Source organism: Sarcophilus harrisii, chromosome 5 (genome assembly GCF_902635505.1).
Source record: "Sarcophilus harrisii chromosome 5, mSarHar1.11, whole genome shotgun sequence".
Classification (NCBI taxonomy): Eukaryota; Metazoa; Chordata; class Mammalia; order Dasyuromorphia; family Dasyuridae; genus Sarcophilus; species Sarcophilus harrisii.
Window position 1 is genome coordinate 123,718,297 of NC_045430.1, and position 22,673 is coordinate 123,740,969.

General features: G+C 33.7%; 1 protein-coding gene across 2 annotated transcripts in view; it reads right to left on the minus strand.

Moving 5' to 3' along the window:
* SFMBT2 (Scm like with four mbt domains 2) overlaps nt 1–22,673 on the minus strand; it is a 295,646-nt gene that overhangs the window by 117,865 nt on the left and 155,108 nt on the right. For both annotated transcript variants that reach the window (XM_031938506.1, XM_003771404.4), the window contains exon 7: nt 17,824–17,921. In XM_031938506.1, the coding sequence (XP_031794366.1) occupies nt 17,824–17,921 (98 nt within the window). The remainder of the gene's footprint in view (nt 1–17,823; nt 17,922–22,673) is intronic.

Genomic DNA, 22,673 nt, shown 5'->3' on the forward strand with positions numbered 1-22,673 from the left:
CTATATAATAATGATGAGTAGCACAGTGGATAGAGTACTAAACTCAGAGTTATGAAGATCAGAGTCCAATTCCAGCCTCAAACATCTACAAGTTATATGAGCCTGGACAAGTCACTTAACCCTCTTTGCTTTAGTTTCATCATCTGTAAAATCTGGAGAAGGAAATGGCAATATTCCAGTATCTCTTGCCAAGAAAATCCCAAGGGGTCAGAGTCAGACATAACAAATAACTGAAAAATAACCAAAATAATTAATCAAATGTTGTAATACTGCAATATTTTCAACTACACATTTACCCTTTCTCTTATTAGAATGATGAAGCTAATTTAAATTACATTGTTCATGACCTACTGGCTTATTCCTTCCTTCTAGGTTTCTATCAGTGTTGGCCCTTCATATTTGTTTGTTTTAACTTAATCTTGCCTGTTACATTCTGGCCTAGAAGGCTGGGACCTTTTCGAGTAAATTAGTCTAACTATAATTAGTCATCTGATTTCAAACCCCAGATATACTTTATCATGGAGTCAAGGATTTTGAGCTCAAAGGCAGCTTAGAAGTCATCTTGTCATCCACCAATTCTATTTTACAGATGAGGAAATCAAGACCCAGAAATATTAATAGTGACTTGCCTGGAATCCCAAAGGTAGAAAGTGGAATAGTCAGGATTGGGACCCAGGTACACTTAAGCCAAATTCGAGCCTTTCTGCAAGACACAAAGCAAGACCTACCCCAGGTTTCCTCCACACCTGTAGGTCTATTTTTCATCCTGTGTTCCCTCTCTCATCCTAATCTCCCAGACACAGATCTACATCCTGTAAGAACATGTTAAAAATACTTAGCATCTGCTGTGCTCTTATTTTAACACCCATTTATCTGATGGAGGGCCTCTCTTTTGGCATAAATTACAACAATTTAAAGAAAAATACTTCTTTGGAGGCCTTTCTGAATTTTGTGTTTATTCCATATAGTTATGGCTTGGCTAGATTCCACATGGTTGATATTACTAGATGCAAACTTTAAGGTAAAGGTGCTATTAAAAGTGTTATTAATTCTTCTATGTTAAGAAAATGCTACTTTCATGTGTTAAGTTACACAATTTCTCACTTAATTCTTACTCTCTGTATTCTTAATTCAGTCATTTGATTTCTTTGTCTCTCTTCCTATGTAGGAAAATGACCATTATTACTTATTTACCAAATAGGGCCAGGATGTGAAATGCTAATTAAAACGACAGCACTGTACATTTAAAAATGAAAAGGTATTCAACAGTAATACTGGGTACTATCCCACATATACAGGTTTTTTCAAATAAACTTTTATTGATTTCTTATGTTTTTATATAACCTTTACTTTCTAAATGCTTTCCTCCCTCTTCTTTCAGAAACTATCCCTTATTGAAAAAAAATTTACAATAAAATCTTAAACAATAATACTAAATAATGATAATAAAAAAGTAAAAAAGGAAGGAGTATAACAAATAGTTACTTAAACTAAGCAATTTTTTTTTGAGAAAAAAAGTTTTTCATATGCAAAGTCCTAAATCTATATTCTTGTTCCCCAAACTATCCTCCCAAAGCTGGTGACGAGAGAAATATAGGTAAAAGAAAATAACAAAATATCCTTAGCCATATTATTAATTTTGGAATGAAATCAGAGCAATGACTCACCCTAGAAAGGCATAATCTGAGCCAAATCTTACTATCATTACTAGAAGCTTAGGGGGGAAAAAGAGGTTCCAAAATCTTGCAGATGACCCTCAAAACAGATAATTTTCATGAAAGATTCATTTTGCCTTTGCCAAATTCTGAGGGGCAGTTCATACATACACCAACATTATTAGCTCAAAAATGACATTTACAAATATATGAGATATATTCAAAAAAGTGTTGCTGTTTTTTTAAACACTCTGTAGTCCAGTCTAAAGGGATATAGAAAACCTACTTCTCCCTAATAGATGTTGGTCGAGTTACTGCCATTCCCATCTACATTCATTTGCTACACATTTTATACTTGCCCTAAAGTCGTTTCATATTGATCAAAACTAAAATGCCATTCATTTTATTTGAGGAATGTCTTTTCAAGTAGCTGTAACAATTTCTCTTCAACAGAGCTTATTTTTAGTCAAGTACACTACTAGTGACATTGAAAAAAGAGATCTTGCTTTCTACACTCCTAGTTCAATCAATTTTATTCTCACCGGTGCCTAGGTAGGAGCTGGATTATATTGGATGACCTCTGAAGTTTCTTCAAATTCTGAATTTCTGTAATCCTCCAAGTCACTCACTGGAGTCACATTTTCCCTGATAGGACGCAAAGAGGCCATTGTCATGGAATACTACATTGTCTTTCTCTGATTTGGGGCACTAGAAAAAATGAAGCTCTGTGTGTTTTGTTTTTTTTTTTCTAAAACAGCAAACAACCAAAGATGAGTAAAAGAAAGAAGGTTGATGGGGCAAGCTTTAAGAAGGGGCCAAGAGTTTGAGATCAAAGGCTATAAAATGAGATGGGGAACCTCCTCGGAGGGAAAAATAAAGAAAGAAAAGATGATGTGGGAGATATCGCAGATGACATTGACATCGCCCTCCCAATTTTACGGATTTTTAAGGGAAAATGGCTTGCCCAAGTGTCTAAGGACTCTGGGTCTGCCATTCTATCTATGGAACCACTTAGTTGCCTACATGTGCTACAGTATATGAAAAAACTTACAGGAAGACTTCAAAAAACCTCCATGGATTCTCAGTAAAGTGATTAGGAGAAAATATGGATATTCATAAATGGGTTTTAATATGGAGCAATAGAGAAACTAACCCCCATTTGTGAGATCAAAGAGCCATTGACACTTTATGCCCCAAATGGTGACAGCCCCATGGTCCTCTGTCAGGGTCCTGGAGTTAAGGCCAGTTCTCTATACCCAACATTATAAAGGGCACTATGAAGGTGGATCATCTTTCGGGGAAAGTGATCAGGTTGATGAAAACACTTCAAATCCTGACAAATCAAGACCAGTTTAATGAACTAAGGGCATTTCCAATTGACAAAAGGATCAGAGTAACCAGGACATATTTGACTGTTTGGGGGACAGAGACCCTATAAAATACAGATAAAAAAGAATGACTGAGCTCACTGAATTCCTGGAAGAAATGCTAAATGTTAACTGACTCCTTGTGATCACTCAAATCCTAAATAATGAATCATGCAAGTTAAATTAATTAGCTTTAGTTATAGGGTTTTTCTTTTCTTATGGAAAATAAAATAAAAGGTTCATTTTAGCTATGCTTATTCTGTATTTGGATGAAAGGCACCATATATAAATATAGCTATTAATAAAATACTGCTGCCAAAAGAGATGGTTTGATATCAGTCAACAACGATGGAGCATAAACAAAGTTTTAGAGTGGGCTTTTGTGTGTGTGGGGGGGGGTGTTGAGCATAACAATAGGCTGTATTATTGCAAACTGAAGTTTCTGATAAATTATAGACATTACTTTGAACACCAGTCCAAGCATAGATGGTTGAAAAAAAGCGTATTTTATTTACTTAATTTGCCAAAAGGTAAAGGATTAGACCACAATATGAGGTCACTGTAAAATTCAATTCTTCCCTTACTTATGTCATTTTGGAGTTGAATGCTCTTACTTTCACACCCAGATAATTAAGAAATTTGAAATTATGTTCTTTATAATTTGGGATAAAACTATCAGCTAATACTTCTTTCTTTTTTTTACTTCATTAAAAGATCACATCTCATCTGACAAACAGACTTACAAACACAGCTATTAAAGGGTTAAAAGTGCACTAAAATTTTTGGAACATCATTTAATATGTATTTGTGTATGGTGTACACACAGATATGTCTATACATACTAATGCATATATGTAAATACGCATGTATGTGTGCAGGCATACACAAACACACACACATACATATATATATATATACATAAACACAGTCAGAATGACACATAGCCAAACAACTTTCAAGAAGTCACCACATTTTTTAAAGTACTTGTTGGGATTGTAATTTAAAGAAAAATTTTATACACACATACACAAACACACACACAAAGGCAGAATGGAACATATAGCTGAACAATTTCCAAGAAGTCACTGAATTTTTAAAGGTACTTGTTATTGTAATTTAAAGAAACATTTTATACACAGAGGAAATATATATATATATATATATACACACATAATTTTATATATATTTTATACACACGTATACACATGTATTTATATCTATATCTAGAGATTCCTAAAATATAGATACAGATATATACACATACATAGTAGGCAGAAATCAACACTTGAATGCAGAGTTCCACTACTATTATAAGACTCATGCTTTAGCTGAGTCAAACTGCGCATTATTCTTTTCATAAAGACTTTCTTCTCTATTCTTCATGAAGAAAAAGAACATCAACGCAAAAAAAAAAAATCTTGAAAAGAGTAACAAAACATTTTTGGTACATCATCTTTTTATCAAAAGAATACCACAGGAGATTTTTTTTCCTAGTTCTGATGCTCTGATTGCTTTAGTCTATAGGGAATTAGAATATTGCATAGGCTTCTCTTCAAGACCCCAATTAATTTACATAATTTCTAAGAATAGGTTTCAGTGAAGTGAAAGGATGACTGTTAAATTAGTATTATACTCAAACTGATACATAATGAACTGCTCTTTCCATTTTTTATTCAAATAGGCATGGTAATATGCTAAACTTAAAAATCTCCAATGCAATTATTGTACTGTTGCTGTTTTCTTCTCTCTCAGTAATCTAGTACTCATGTTTGGTAAATGAAACAAAACCTTACACAATAAAAAATTACTCCCTTAAATATTGGTTTTATTCCAAAACGGCCATTAGGATGCCAGCATTTATTAAATCAATAAGATCCCTGGATTTCCTTTTTTGTTTTTTTTGTAAACAAATTAAATTTAACTCATGAACTATTTATAACAAAAATGTAAGACTCTATATAAGTCAAACTTGTAAAAACCACTTCCATTTTCTGCTTAGAGTGGCAAGATAGAGGTTTTTTCTTTTAACAAATCAAACACTAAAGAAAAATGTTTTTTTAAAAAAGTGTAATGAGAATCATACTCTTCAACTTGTATCTAAATGCTTCTAACTGGAAATTACTATTTTCACAATATTTTGAAACAAGTCATTCTCCAAAGCCTGTAAACAAATGGAAAAAATAAATCAGGGTCAGTATTAACTGCTTTCATTCAATAATATTTCACATCTTGAGTGTGTTTTTAAGGGATGAATTATCCATTCTAACTTATATTAACGAGAAAAGTGAACACAACTATAAATAGGATTATCTTGCCTTCTTCATATTCTACTTAATTCTTTCCCAATAAACCAAGGATTCTGATGTTACCGCAGCAACCCTCTGTACAGTCTGAATAGCCTGGGCTGCAAGAGAGCATGGCAATATCACTGCTGGACAATTTCCCCTCCTAGCTTCATACCCCAACCATGAGAAAATAGCTGGTGGAATTACTGATGTGTGCCCCTTCTGCTTAGGGCATTGAGACAACTAAATGTTACCATGGTAACATCGCTGAATGCTCTTAACTATACTGCCCCCACTACTAAGTCCTTATTCAGCCCTTTCCCTTCAAAGAAGGAAGTATGTAATGAATAACATTTCTAAGGGGGAAAGCACGAGGTGAAGTCCCACAAAATGCACAGTTTTACATCCCGTTCTTGTCCCTAGTTGTTGATCCAGCAGCTATTGAAAAATGACCCTCAAAAGTAATAATCTTGGGAATAAAATGAAATGCGATCCCACGTAACATCCCCTCCATGGGAAGGCACACAAACAGAGAATCAATACTGCATACATCCCATTCATCTCCTTTTTTCACTCCTGCTGCCCTCAGCTTCAACTTGCTACCCCTCTACTTCCAGCGGAGGGGACAAAGTAGACTTTTGTTATTTCCAAGCCTCTGTTAGAGAACCCCGTGAAAGGTCTGTCCATCCACTCCCTTCCTTTGTGTCCCTGTCTCCATAGGTAAGCCACCATGGGCTACCTTCAGCTCTTCTGGGATCAATCACAAGGGCCAAACCTTTTAGCTCATTTTCACGCTATGGCAACAAGCCTTGATTTCAGGGAACCTGACTTGTGTAATAACCTCTGAGCTGTGGTCATCTATCTTTAATGCCTTAAGGAAGGTTACTCATATGTAACTAAAACATGTTGTAAAGAGCTAAAGAGAGAAAAAAATAATAATACAGGCAACTCTTCAGGGTATTTCATACCATTTAATCTATATTTATAGAAATATCAAGGTTGTTTAAATAGCAGAAGTTTTCTTTACCCTGATACAGACCAACATCCTGTAAATAATTGAGCGTCTGTTTAAGAAAAGGGAGATACATTCTGACCTCAGACACAGATTATAGAGGTCATTATTTAGACCCACTGGAAATGTAATTAACACTTAGAAATAGCCAGTACCTATTGCATTCAAAACACTGTTCCGAAAGCTGGAGCAAATCCAAATTTGGATGAGACACAGTCCCTGCCCTAATAGAGCCAACCATCTAGAGCAAGATATGGTACAAGCATTTAATAAATGCTTCCTGGGGCCAGGAACTGTGTTAAAGCTCTCAAAATGAAAGAAAGACCACAAAAGCACTCAAGGAGCTTAGATACTAATGAATTTAATTTTAATTTACAAAACTAACAATAAATAGCCAAAAAAAGTTAAACTGTTTAAAAAACATGGACAATTTTCATACTCAAAATTGTGTCAAGTAGTTATCATTTTCTGCTTTTTTTGGCATATTAATTGCTAATATTACAATTCCCATGCATGAAATGCATATTTCTCATCTAGTTTGGTAAACTCTTTGGTTTATTTATTTATTTGGGGGGGGGGGGAGAGAAATAGATTATTCATGACTTCATTCTCTTAATTTCTATGCCTCAGTTTGCTGTGCTGTGTATACCCAATGGTTTGACAGTCATTATATGAGATAAAAAAGCCTAATATACCACAGCCACATTCTCTTAGATCAGGTAAATCTTAATTGGCAATCATTGCTTCCTTATAGAAATAAGATTAATTATTTAATTAATTAGCAGTCAATGGAAAATTCTGAGGAGAAACAAAGAGAATCATAGAAATTACAGAATTTTATATTTCAGATAGTACCCATCCTGCCTCTTTCATTTTATAAATGAGGAAGTTGAATATTGGAAAGAACAAACTTATGCAGGATGGTCACAATGAGCACTTCTTAAAACTACTTTTAGTGTATATGTATTTATATGTAGATATATATAACTTAATGTATATATAATTCACTGAATTATACATAACTAATCCAATGAATCATATTGTTAATGTGTTATATATAATGCATGTTGCATATTATATATTTTATATACCATACTATATCAATATAATTCAGTGATTATATATTCAGTAAAAAACAGGTGTCTTAAATTTTATTAGGATAGTTCAAATTAAATTATGTAATTATTATGTATGTATACAATACATGTGAATATATCATCTCACTTCAAACTTTGCCAAGAGTTTTCCAACATGATTTCATGTTATTATTCCCATTTTTATATAAGGGGAAAATGAAAAGGGTATCTATCCTCATGGAGTTCATATTATCCTTTAAGAATGTATACAAAGGTCACACAAACTGAGAGCAATAAGCTACTTTTTTGTCAATAACAGAAACATGATCTCCCTGAAGTACACAGTCCCTCCACAAATCAGAATCCATACTTTCTCCTGCTGCCCAATTCTATTTCATATTCTCAGAGCCATCATCTATCTAAAGGGTCTATAAGACTCAGAGCACTGGAGTTTCAGCTAATGCAGCATTTAAGTAATGCAGCTGTTTTCTCTCATTCTTGCTAGACTTGTTGGTGAAATTACATTTCTCCTTGCTATCTCTGATCCCATTTCTTGGGTTCAAATTCCTCATTGTTGACCGTCATTTTAATTATTTCTATTAGGGTGTATCCTAACCTTTCACCATGGAAAGGAATTCAGTAAGGGTGGACCCACTATCAACCAGTATTGCCTATTTTATTTTGAGTGATTCTCTTAGGTTACAATGTTATTGTTTTTTCCTACCCCAAGCCTGAATTAGCTGCAGCAGCCTACATTCGCTGCTCCTAATTCTGCCCTTGCATCCATCAAAACAGTTCTAAGCCTCTCCCAGATGGCAAATCTTGTGGAGAGCTTATCCTGCCATCCGACTTCTCTTCTTGATGTGAGATAACTTCCACTGATGCTTGTAAACTGGTAACTTAGATTATACTTAACTGGAATTTCCCATTTTTCTTTATTAAACAATTTGTTTTCATTGATTAAAAAAAAAAATTTTAAATGTTCAATGGTTATTCTTTCCCCATCTTATATTTGATGAAATTGATTTAAGAGGGTGAAAAAAAAATCTCAAGTGCAAGATTTTACATTTATCACTAAATCTAAACTTATTTGAGTTGATTCAATATTTTTAAGCTTGGAAAGATCTTTTGAACCCAAATTATTATGCAGGATTTTGGTTATAGCCTTCTCCCACATGAAGCCTTTCCTAAATTCCTTAATTGCCACTGCTTTCCCTCTCAAACTATTCTGAATTTAACAACTTTATGTAAATATCCCCCCCCTTTCACACCACATTTTATATTTTTGCTGTACACAGTTATGTATTCATTTGTATTTCATTAAAATGTAAGCTCCTTGTGAATAGGGATTGTTTCATTCTTTGTACTTGTATCTCTGGTGCTTAGCATAGCATCTGACACACAGTAGTTACTTAATAAATGCTTATTGATTGCTTATCTCTTCAGGTTTTGATAAGAACATCAGTTATGTTTTTTTTTCAAGTCATGGATAAAAGTATTAAAACAATACAAGGCCAAACACTGTTGCTCCAACAAAAATGACCTTTCAAGTTGACATCGAACATTAATCCTCAGGTCCAGCTACTAAAGTAATTCAAAATAAACTTTATTATACTATGTGGAGTACATCTCTTCATCTTGTATACAAGAAATTGTTGTGGGCACTATTAAACTGTGAATCACATTATAGCTCCTGGTTAGTTTTTATGACTTTTCTGATAATGATAAATGTTCTCTTTTGACAATTTTGTAACTGTACATTGTGTGTATTTCTGTGCAAGTCATAGATACACACAAAGAGAGAACTGTAGTCATATAATTAAATTACTTATCAATTTCTTTTGCTTTTACCCCTAAAATCAGATCAAGTCTACCCATTTCTCCAATTTTTGCATAAGGATCTACTTGGTCCTAGATAGCTCCATAGCACTTGGAATCATAGATACAATCCTCTCTATGACTATTAACTGGCCATAAGTTGAAGACATTGCAATTCTGTATTTTCATACTTCTTCAACCAATTATATCATACTAAAAAGTTTAAAACACTGAGCTGAAAACAGACGTATTAAATAGCTCCTTGTTCACCCCATTGTGGAACCCTTGAAAAGAAGGGAATAACCAACTCTAACACACATCAAAGAAGGAACTTTTCCCATACAAAAAGAGAAATTGGGAAGTCATCACTGAGGGAACTGAAATACCACTACTTCAATCTGGACACAGATTTAGAAAACTATATCACTGCTACCCCTCTTCTCCTGAGGCCTTGTAGAAAATCTCATGTAAGTCTTACTCAGAAGTTTTCTCTTTTCCCCCAAATTATCTTATAATCAATTGCTAATTCAAAGAGCCCAATATTGCCAAATGTGGGGATTAGAGTAGAGAGAATAGATCAAATATTCTCATTTTTAAATTCCTCAAAGAGACAAAGAAAAATTTATTCAAATTGATATAGTTGTTCTAATTAAAAACAGTATGAGACTTCGTTAAATACTTTGCCAAAATATATAAGTAAAATCCATCGATAGCATACTCTACAACCTACCAGAGTCAAGAAAGACCCAAGAGTTCCTATTTGTCCTCAAACCCTTACGAGCTACATGACCCTAAGTCATTTAATCCCTTGGGGAAGGAAATGGCAAACCACTTCAGTATCTTTACCAAGAAAACCCATTGCCAATAGGATCTACATGGCCATTTAGAGTCAGAAATGATTAAACCACAAAAACACCTACCAACATCTCAAGGATGCTGGAAAAGTCCCTTAACCTCTGAAGAGCTCATCTATAAAATCAGAAGCTTTGACTCTAAACCCCCTTCTTGCTCCAAATTTATGATCCTATATTATCATTAATAGATGCAGCTATATGACTTAGCTTTTATTATATAGAATTATTTACCTACCAATGATCCTAATAGTTATATTTATTGTTAAACCATTGCATCATTTAAAAAAAAAAATGTTCCCTATGGTCCATTTGTAGTGCTGACATTTATGTGTTTCAAAATTTAAGAGACAATTCACCAAAAAAAGCAAAAGCATTTTTTCCTCCATACCCCACAAAAACATCATCTCTCAACTTTCTAAAGAAATTAACTTACTAGAAAAAGAAATTTTTCTTAATGCCTTGAGAAAGAAAATTTCTATATGAGATTCACCTCTTTGCAACTGACCAAGCTGAGAATGCTAACAAAGCAGACTATTACCTATACCACAGAAGGAAAATAAACAATAGTCCACACTCAAACAGCACCCGTACCATTTGTGAAATCATTAACAAGGACCTTCCTTTCTATCAGATATTCAGGGTTTGGAAGTTGGGAGATAATGGAAATATCCTTTTCTAAATTTTGTTTGAGAGTCTACAATTTATAACACTGGCAAGTTCAGCAAACAGCAAGCTGCCAGAGAAATGCAGGAAAGCCAACCTTCAAATATATCCAATTCCCAAATACCATTTGCATTTTTTCTTGATAAAAGAAATTATCAGGGAAGGGAAATCCTGTCCTTAGACATGGCCACAGGTTTTTTTCATAGCTAATGTATTAAGCTGCTGAACAACAAAATATTAATCACCATAGAAACTGCAAAATCACAATCCATCCATACTAAAATTCTAATGGTGTACATCCTTTCTTACCCCTTTGGCTATACCAGATGGAGTGAGAAAGTCTTTTTTTTTCTCTTTGTGGAACTTAATCTTCCGTCCACAGATCCAAACCCTGGACTCATATGGGAAAATGGAAGAGAGATGCTTTTGCTAAAGGTTAAGTCTACATGAATGCTTACAGATATATAACATTTATTTCTAAGATTGAATAATAGGGTTAGGAATTCTCAGCATGTCCTGTGATCAAACTGTCTGAATATTTTTAATCAGATGGGAATATGTAACTGAAAAACATTTTTCAATGTCTCTTAAAAAATCAATATTCCACACAATATTTTTTTCATCATTTATTATTAAACTGTAATTTATAGAAAAGAAGTACACAAAAGAAAGGATTAACAATACATGTCTTTGAAACTAGATTCAAAAATTAGTTTTAACTAATTGCTTTCACACTACAGTATATCATCATAAATCCCTTTCCTAAATAGATTTCTGGGATGTTCTGACTAACTTAAATCAAGTATATATCCACATATAACTTTGGCTCAACATGCTACAGAAACTTCTGTCTTCAAAATGTGTGGAAACCTCAATTCTTCACTTTTTCATGGTCTTCTATGTCTTTTTTTCCACTGGTGACCCCTTTTCACTCAAATTTTTACACAACCCCAGGTAGATAGATATATAAAATAGGTATGCAAATCAAACATTTACTGATAACAACTCATAATTTCACAGCCTCTGACAAGTCGATTATGGAACCTCATGAGGGATTGCAACCCACAGTTTAAGAAATTTTGTTCTAAGTAAAACTTTCTATCATTTCATCTTTCCCTGTGTCTTTTCTTTCCTAAAATTATCATTATCCGACTTGATCCTCTACCAAAGGTATCACCATCTTTCCATCTTTCTCCAACAGCCTACTCTCCTTTCAAAGTCCAAATTCAGTGGCCAAATCTTGCCATTTCCTCATTCTTCAATGTCTCCAATTCTTTCTTTCTCCTCCCCCACTACAACCTTAGTGCAGAGTGGGCCCTTGCCTATGTATCCTCCAAACAGGTATCCCCAAATTAAATCTCTCCCAATGCTGGCAAAGTGATTTTCCTTTAAGCACAGATCTAATTAGGTGACTACTCTACTCCCAATGATTTCCTTTTCCTTTGAGAAGTAAAATATGCTCTTCTTTGTTTAATTTTAAGCCATTCACAAGCTAGACACAATCTATCTTTGGAACCTCGATGGACATTATTTCTACTCCAACACTGTGACTAGATGAAGACTTCCCTCTGTTTCCCACACATGAAATTCCAATCTCTTTATATTTGCTCTCTCCCATGTCAGTAGATGGACTCCCTCCTCATCTCACCCCCATAATAAAATCCCTCTCTTCCTTTTAAGACATAGCTCAAGCACCTTCTTGAAGCCTTTCCTGACACCCTCAAATGCTACTGCTTTCTTTTCCAAACAATTTTGAAACATATATACATGTATTTATAAATATATAAAAATATATAAATATGCTTACATTTATATCTTAAATACAAACATATTTAACTATATGTTAAAGGGAGGGAGGGAGGGAAGGAAGGAGCAAAAGAAGGAAGGAAGGTGAGCAGCATTGCTCAAATGGAACTGATTAAATAATTTTCCAGTGTCTCTGGGGCAGAAATCTTTCTGACTTTAAAGCTAACTCTCTATCCACTTTGCCACACTTCCTCTTCCTAGGATGCATTCAATCCCTCCATATATGCATATAAACATATGTACACACATATAACCATTATTAGATTTCCCTGAATTCCTCTTCAATTGAGATGATTTTGGTACTTAGAATTTATTTCCCTAAGTCGAGCTACAAACACTTTTCTTTCTAACTCAAAAAGAATCACAAGCACATTCGTGTTTCTTTCAACTTATTGTACATTTCAAACATTTTTATAGGGGAGGAAAAAAAGCCAAGGATCAACCAATGTCATTTCTTAAAGACATTAAAAGGGATAATGGATGGTTGGTGACATTTACGTACACTTACACATTAATGAGGGTAGTTTCAAAAATCCTCCCCTCCTCACAACTTCAGAAATTTGCATTTCCTTGCAAGACAGAAATAATTTGCCAATAAATGGCAAATTGGGAATACTTTTCTTCATTTTCAAAACATCTGTTTGACAGATACATTAGCTGCCAATGATGCTGTTATAATTTCAAATTTACAAGCAAGTAGGGTGGAGTGTAGATTACAAGTTACAAAAATTACAAAGAATAAAAAGTAATATCAATTATAATAAACAGTATGAATCTGTGAAGATCTCAGAAAAGCTATTCCATTAATTCTCAAGACATGTATTTTTCCCTCTTAAAATCTTCCTAGAAATATGTGAATTTCCAAACACATTTAAATGTACACCTTAAGTGAATTAGAGAGCTGAAATAATCATTCAGATAATTCTAACTTCCCAAATAGTCAGCTAAGAGACAAAGACATTGACAAACTAAATAGAAACCTAGCTAGTGTCCATGTATGGCAGGTTCTACGTGTATGTCTAAAGATAGCTGAGTTTATATTGACATTGAAGTACTTCACAATGCTTGATGGTAGAGCACACTTCACTAATGAGGACTCAGGCTTCACTCATAAAGACTGGATATTTAAGGAAGTTAATCAAATGCTGGGTCTGGTAGCTCTACAGTGGGGCACAGTGTAAAATTAATTTGGCCATCTTGGCTGCCAGATAGTTTCATATCACTCTCAATCAATGGTCTGCTTTTTTTGAGCTCTGATGATAACAAAGCTGGCTCAGTCTCAGATAAACCTACCCAGCTCTAGACAATTTATTCAAGATTCAATGAAATGCCAACCTGACTTTTAAAGCAGCCACCTGCTAATATACCAGTATTAGCATTCCCAGGGACTGTTTCAGCTAGAAGGGACCTGAGTAATAACCTAATCCAATTCCCTCGTTTTGCAGATGAGGAAACTAAGACCTATTAGTGAGTAGCTCAGAGCTAATTAATGCATGGATAGTTCATTAAAGACATACTTTACCAAAAGTTTCAGTGAAAGAAAGGCAACACATTCTCCCTGCAAAAACACAAGCTGCTCTGCCAGTTTTTGATAGAGATACAATGGAAAATAAATGGTAGCAGAAGGGAGGGAGAAAATGAAGGAGGGAGAGAAAGAAGGAAGGAAAGAAAGAAGGGACTTTGATTAAAAGAGGTAATGGTAATGTTGGTAGGCATGAGGGATGGGTCCTACCTTTCCTGACTGAGCTCACTGGTAACTCACACTAGTTAAAGGTGAGTCTGAGCTTGGCAACACTATATGTAAGTACACATACATGCTATATGCTGAAAACTTTTGTTGGCTAATGTGATTCATCCCATCAAAACACCAATTTATCTGAAGTGTAAAAAGAATGGCCTTGAAATATTGTTCATCTCAGCCCATTAAATGTGCTTAGCTTTGACTTGTGTCTCATAACAGCTGAACATTATGACAATTTCCCACCACAGCATGCATCTAGGATGATTCATTGCTGAATCCAAACATATATTCCTTGCACCACAATGAAAATAACTAGAAATAAGTCTGCCTGCTGGGAAACAGTGATGATCAAACAGTGATAACAGGGAAAATACAGAGTCTATTTTTGGACTCCGCAGGAATATATTTGCATGCTGAAACTTTCAAACTTATTTTTTTTAAAGAGATTTTTTTTTCATCCTCTATAATTTTTTAATTGTAGTGATGTAGTCTGATACCACACCCATATAATTTCTTTAGACTTAATTATCTTCATGGGATTGTAAACTATCTACAACAGAATATGATACAGGTTTTTTAATTTTTCATATTCTCTGATAAAATACAATTTTCAGTATTTTGCAGTTTTAAAATTCCATCAATCAACAAGTATTTATTAACTGCCTCTCAGGTTTCAAAGACTGTGCTGAAGATACAAACATAAAAATGTAACAGATCCTGCATTCTATCTGTATAAGATTAAATCACGGGCATAAGTTTAAATAAGTTTAAATTTAAATCACAAGTTTAAATTAAATTGCAGGAGTAAGGGATATAATTGGAGTTAAATGACTTGACCAAGATCACAATGCTAGTAAGTACCTGAGGCTGGATCTAAACTCAGGTCTTCCTGATTCCAGGGCAGGTGCTTTATCCCACAGCACCACTTAGCTACCTAGGCCAAGCATGTAATTTTTGACTAATGACCAGCAAAATAGATGAATTCACAAATAGGCTGAAACTGTTAATCCAATGTATGAACCCCACTGAAGACCTTTAGTATTTCTCCTACTCACTTAAAATGGTTTCATATAATGAGGAAAATAGCATCATAAAGTGTTTTTTTAAGTTGTAACTGAATTAGATTTTAAGATGCCAAATTATACCCTTCATTAAAATGCAAGATTAAGAAAGTCTGAGTCAATATTTTGTTTCCTTTTATTTAAAAGAGCAATAAACCTATCCACAATGAGAATATATAAAAATGTGTAGTTGGTGGACATCTTCTATAGCAATACTGGGTTAGATAGATATTATGAGAATCACACAAAGTGGTATATTATGTGGTCTTTGCCCTCAAAGAGATTTTGATCAAGAGAAAGCAGACTAGGTATAAGAAAAATTATCAGGATATAATTCTCAGGTGCATCACAAAAATGACTTCCTAAGTTTAAGCAGAAGTCAAAAGAAAGAAAAGATTATATTTTAGAAAATGTCAGCAAATTACCAAAATATAAATCATTAATGACTTTTCTTTTTTAATTAAACCAAGCAAACAACAAAACTATTGATAGGTTTCTTCTTTTTTTTTAAATTTATGAGCTTTTTCAAATATACTTCTAAATAATCAATCTGTACTTTTAATTATGCCCCTATTATTTTGTCAAGATACAAAATTCATTTAAAATGGAATAAAGTTATAGAGGTTTGTATATAACTTTATTTTTCAATATTCCCTCAGGAAAGCACTAAGGATTGTTGTGTTACTTTATCTGAAGCGATTATACATTATTTCATTAATAGGATCAGTCAGAAAAAATGCTTAGGCAGCCCTGATTTGTCAGCAATTACTGCTACTGGTGCAACAATGTCTTCAGTCAAGCAGCTTAAAACGTTGTAAACATGTCAAGCAGTTCATCCTTAAGACATATATCTATATCATAAATTAACAGATGAGTCGTTTTAACCCCATTTTTATAAACAGGCAAATTATAAAGCTGAAAGATGAGTCGTTTTTTCTAATCTGCCAAAAAATTGAATCAGTAATGGAAAAAAAGACTCAGAAAACAAACATCCAGGCCACTATTTAAAAGCAAACATTTGTTATATGACAACTATACACAAGGATCTCTGAATACAGTCCTTACCTTCAAAGAGCTTAAAAAATTAATAATATTTTTTTAAACTACCAAAAGCACAATTATGTTATTATAATTTAGAAAATTATCTTATGCGGACAGGACCAGAGATCTGAATCTGGGAAGGACTTCTAAGGACATTTGGTCCAACTATCACATTTTATAAATAAGAAAAGCGAGATCCAGGCAGATTAAATGATTTGAGCAAGGTCGTAGCGATATTAACCAGTATAGGAAGGATTTGAACTTGGGACCTAAGAATATATTCAATGCTCTTTCCATAATTCTATGTAGAGTGAATTTTGCTGCCTACATGAGGAGATAAAGGAATTTACCTGAAATTAGTAAAACCTGACTTCAAATCCTGTCTCAGACACTTACTAAATAACCTCCCCTAAGCTTCAGTTTCTTCTTCTATAAAATGGGGATTGATAATAGCACCTACCTCCCAGGGTTATTGTGAGAATATTTATAAAGTGTTTTGGAAATCTTAAAAATACCAAACAAATGCTAGCTATTATCATTAATAATAATAATATATTCACTTTGCCAAATATACATGAGAGAACACTAACCTGGGAGCTTTGAAACAAGTTCTAGTCTCTGCTATTTGAATTTCATTTTCTTTAAATCTTGATTACCCATCTATGCAGTTAAAAAGGCTGGACAAGGTGATCTCTTTTTTGTTCTAAAACTCTAGGATTCTATAATATAGCCCTTTTCCCCCCTAGGATGTATGGGGATGGGGATGGGAGTATGTGTATTCCCACTAGTTTGTGTAAAATTTAAAAGAACATTAGGCATTCAATCTATTTCAGATTATTGTAAATTTTACAAATTTCCTTTCATTATAACAAATAACTAAGTAACTTCCCCTTATGCATGTATTAAGTAATCAATACATTTAATCTCAAGAGTAATCATAGGGAAAAACTGCAAAAGTTACATGCTTAATAAATAACATGCTTAACATGTTGTCTACTGAATCGAAACAGAACCTGAAAGGACAGTGGGTCAACACTACAATTCAAATATGCAACTTGATTTGTTTTTCTTTTTATAGGGCCATAGATTGCCATCAACACTGAGCATATCCTCTTTATTTATATTTACACAAATTAATAAATTGAGACATGGGGGAGATAAAAGACTTGTCCAGGATTACACAGGGAATGAGTGGCAAACCTTGGGTAAGAATCCAGGCTTCCTGACTCAGATTATATGACTGCACTAAAAAGGTCTCTATTGAAAGATTTGAAATGGAAACATCACCAAAAATGAAGCTTTCTAAAGTGGAGAAACTGAGCAGAATGATTGGCTAGAACACCAACACACATATTCATCAGCATGACATTAAAAACATTCACATATTCATAAGTTTCTGGTCTCCTGTCCAAACCTATATTCTAGTAAAGAATGAACGGCTTACCTTGAACACTTCCATTGGAAGAGGAAATTTTGCAGCATCATTAAGAGATTTTTCCAGAGCACATTTCCATTCAGATGTTGTCTTCAAAGAATAGATTTCTGGGTGAACAACAACAAATCATATAACAGTGTATAAGAGTGCTACAATTCTGTGTATTCATTCACAAATGTCAACTTTGCAAACCCTCAGTAAAAACCTAATAACCACAGCAGTCACACTGTAACTACTACAAAGACCCACTCCCAAATTTGTGAGATTAATGGCAACTTGGGATTCCATTATACAACGTGCAAAATGGGCTAAACAAGGCTCCTCTAAAGGGAGCATTTGCATACACTCTACAAGCATTCTAAAAGGGATTTAATGGTATTAATCACATTAGCAAGACCTTCAGTGATGCACTACCCACAAATCACCTAGGAAACAATATCCACTGATGAAGAACTTAATATCTGATGTATTTCCATACTAAAAAAGCATTCGCCTGCCTATCAGTCACTATTATTACAGCACATTTGTCACCAAATCTCTAAGCTTTCTGCATAGTGAAAAAGAGATCCATGTAAATCATAAAATTACTGAAAGGTAAATTAAAATTTACTAACCAAGTTTAATATTTACACTTGAAATGTTGTCATTAACACACCACATGGTACCCATATTTGTTTCTGTGGGGGAAATTACCCATGTGGGCTATTCACCAAGTGTAAAAAAAATTTTTTTTAATTAAAAAAAAAGAAGAAAAGAAAAAGAAATTGTCAAATAATGTTTTTACCTGTGGCTGAAACTTCAAGGGAATTTTATGATCTGTTCCTAACAGATTTAAGACCTTATCAAAATAGGATTTGCAGAAGCACTCACTGGAAGTGGATATGTTTATACCATCACTATATCAACTTAGGCTACTTTAGACAGACAGACAGGATATGAATATGAATTTAAGTACAGTTAAAAAGGTAACATTAAACATTTGGGGCTATATTTTTGATTCCCTGCCTGTCTGTTTTTTAACATGTGGTCATATATTTTGATCCTCAGTGCTTCTAGATTCACCTTGTACTTTGAGACCTTGTAGGATGTGTATATGTTCATTGTCTCTTTATTATTTTCAATACTTTTTTATGTGGGAAAGAAATGCTACCCAAACTCAATGAACCATTAATATCTCACTCAAGTGTACCTATGACTATCTAAGGTGCAAAAAAAAACAAGATTAACTTACTATTACTAGTAAATACTAGCAGACTATATTTGGATACAAATAGTACTTCAGTATTGGGAGGGAAGCCTTGTGTTGAGACAATGTTTTTTAAATAAAGAAGTTACCATTTACAACCAATTAAGGTAGAGGGATAAAAGAAATATCCCTATTGAGTCAGTCAAGCCGTGAAGTATCTTCATGGCTGACATTTAATTTCTGATGGCTAGTCTAATACTTAGGAGTTTGAGTGCAGTCAACAATTATCTTTTGATTGCTAATTCACTAATTGCTTTTCCAATCATAACAAACTGCACAAGAGAAACAATTTCTATAGAATTTACTAAATCTGACGTTAATGTGCTGAAAATATAGTTTAAAGAAATTAAACTTAGTTCTTCAAACACTGAATTTTGCTTTGCTTTGAAGCAACCAGAGTGGAATGATGGCTTTATTCATTTTAAACTAATCATCTTGATGTTTTTTTAACACTATGGTATTTAGATTAGTACTAATTTATTCTCAGTATAGAATAATGTGCTCACAAAGCCCTATTCTGATGCTTCAGAATAGCCTGGAGGTGAACCTGGAATCTTGAAGGCTTTGACACTGCAGTACTAACTATTGAAGGTTTATGATGCTGCAAAGGCTTTGAATATAATACCAGTAGTCTGAACCTACTTTCCAAGGACTAACTTAATTGAGAGTGAAAATCACCACCAGAAAATTACCAATTTGGCCAAGACAAACCAATAAATAAAAATATAAAATGGCCTGCAGTTTTATGTCTTTTCTGTTAACAGTGGCAACATAAAGTGTCAGAGATTTAAGACATGTTGCTATTAACTAGGAATTCTGTAAATTAGGTTGTTGTTTTTTTTTTAACCTATCACTATTTCACTAGAATTGGTTTCTTCCATATATTTTTTTAATTTAAAAAACATTATTCCAAGAAATCTATATGCCTTTTCTCAAATGCCACACTACAAAAAAGTTCAAGAAACCCCTTTTGACTGTCTAAAACTTGCATTTGATGGTTTCTCTAAAATGGTACTCTTGTCTGGTAATTTAAAAATAAGAGCCTTGTCCAATGTCCACTGAGTAAACATACTACTAGAAAAAATGAATCCTATTAATGCTGACATTCTCACTTCTACAAGGAAACAAAAATGCAAATAGCAGATTATTGAGAGGCTCCCATGAGGCAAAGTATTTGGTAGAGTTGGTTTTATCCTACACTTACTCAAAAGCAACAAGAAATATTACTCTAAGGGATATTTGGTCATCTTTGATTGCAGAGGTATGATAAGACAGCCATGAAAATAACTCCAACTTACATACCAACATCTATCTATTCAAAAAGGTTTAAAAAAAAAAGTTTTATAAAGAACACAATAAGATCCTCCAAATTGTACATATCTGTGCTTGATATTAGGTGACTTCAATGCAAAGGTAGAAATTGGGTAAAATGATAATTTATGTTCAAAAATAGGAATCAAGGAAAAGGACTAAGAGAGGCCAAAAATGGAAAGACTACACAGATGCCCCTTGTCTACATAACAAGGAAACTTTCTTCCAGAAAAACAAAATCATTAGGCACTGAACATTATGAGCTAAATAATACTGCAAATAATGAAACTGATTATATTTTAGCAGACAGGAAATGATTCACTACTGATAATAGGAGTCATTCCTGATTCATCTGTCAGGGTATAGCCAGACCACTGACTTATAAAAGCCAACTACAAAATTAGTACAAAGTTAGAATAAAAATGAGAAAAAAGATATGTGTACAATCAAAACAACTGCCTGTAGGCAGATTTAAATATATTATTGATGATCCAAAAAAAATATGGATGGAAGAACACAGACCACAAACTATAATAATTTTATTCAGAAATTTTTCCAATAGGAACCAATTATCATAACAAAGAGACCACAAAACAGTCTAAAAGGTTTCTGAGTCAGCACACACTTGACTTATTGCCAAGGAAAGAGAGTAAAAGGGAACATTGGTTAAGGGGGAAAAAAAATTTAAATCTTATGGAGAGGAATGATGATTATGAACAGTATTAATCTCATAATCACATAGATAACAGTTAAGGGTTAAATCAGTTTAAATATAACTTTGTAAGTGATCAAGTAAGGAAATAACCCAAGAACACTTAGAGATGAAAAATGGAAGATCAACAAACAAACAAAAAAAAAATGAAAGATATAAATTAAAACTTTGTTTCAGCATCAAGGAGAGTAAAGTCAATAATATTTAGTCTCTGAAATATTCTGGTCTTGGATGTCCTTGTGGAGGAAATTGAGATAGTATGAAATAAAACATAGGAAAAGAACTTGGATTAGACTTAGTGTACATAAAGGAGATCTTTGCAAGTGATGACAAAATTGCAAGGGTATTGAAAGACAGAGTCATACAGTAACTGAAGAAGAGAAAAATAATAAAGGTATGGAAAAGATCTGAAGGTATGAAGGTAATCTAGATAGATAGATAGATATCAAGGGTACCTTCTGATGAGAGTGTAAGTACATAATACTGGAGGAGACCCATAACTGCTCTAAAGAATTAAGTCTGACCTCCATATTGGCTAGGGAGATAAACAGAATTGGGGGGTGGGGAGAGGTAGATACACATAGATAAATAGAATATGAAAAATAATTGGCATTCAGTGCAGGAAGCAATTTTATATAAACGGTGACACAACTTCAAAAGCATTCTTTATCACCTATAAGTCTTTTGTTTCTGAAAGAGCAAGAGATAACTCCACCAGATCTTTAGGGATTGGAAGAACAATGACAGTCATTTGTGGATGAAATAGGGAAAGGCCTGATCCCTGACAATATCAAGTCAGAAAAGCTTGCATCTTATTTAGTGGGTAAGCAGACTAAAGCCACAGGACAGTTAGAGTAAAAATGCATATGGGCAGCATGCATCTTATAAATGTAAGCATACCAAAAAGGGATCATCCTGAGTGGAGTGAGAATGATAGGAATATAGGACAGACACACCACATCAGGGATGCTAGTTACTGCAAGGAACCATGTTACGTGAAACCTTTTAAAGAAACTAGATTCAGAGAGAAAAATGAGAGAACATGAGAACATAGAATGAAGTGAACGAGAATAGGGAAGTAAAGATAATAATCAGCTTGCTAGAAAAGCACTAAATTAGATGTGTAGTTCAGCTTGGCCCTTTGGAGCCAGAAAAAACAAAAAAACAAAAACCAAAGAATTCCTGCAGGTCATGGACCATCCAGAGAATAACTTCACTTGGAAACAAACTTTACTATTCCAAGGGCCTATAGATTTCTCTCAAGACCACTCCATCCAGGCCTGGGTTTGAAGCAAAACCGACTGATAAGAAATGGCAGTGACTCCAAGGGTTATGGCTAAAAGAATGCCATGGGAAAAAAAAATTAAGCAACACCCAAGAGACTCTTTAGTACTCTGATTCTATGCCTAGTTAAGTACTTAATGAAAAGTTATGTATTTATGTTTTAGTTATACATATAATTAAATTAATAATTGTTATTGATATTAATAAAATGCACAAAATAATGACAATTAAAGTATATTAATTAACAATTGTTATATTAATTAGTTATAGCACACCCTGAGATTCCCTCTGTAGTAAAGATGAGTT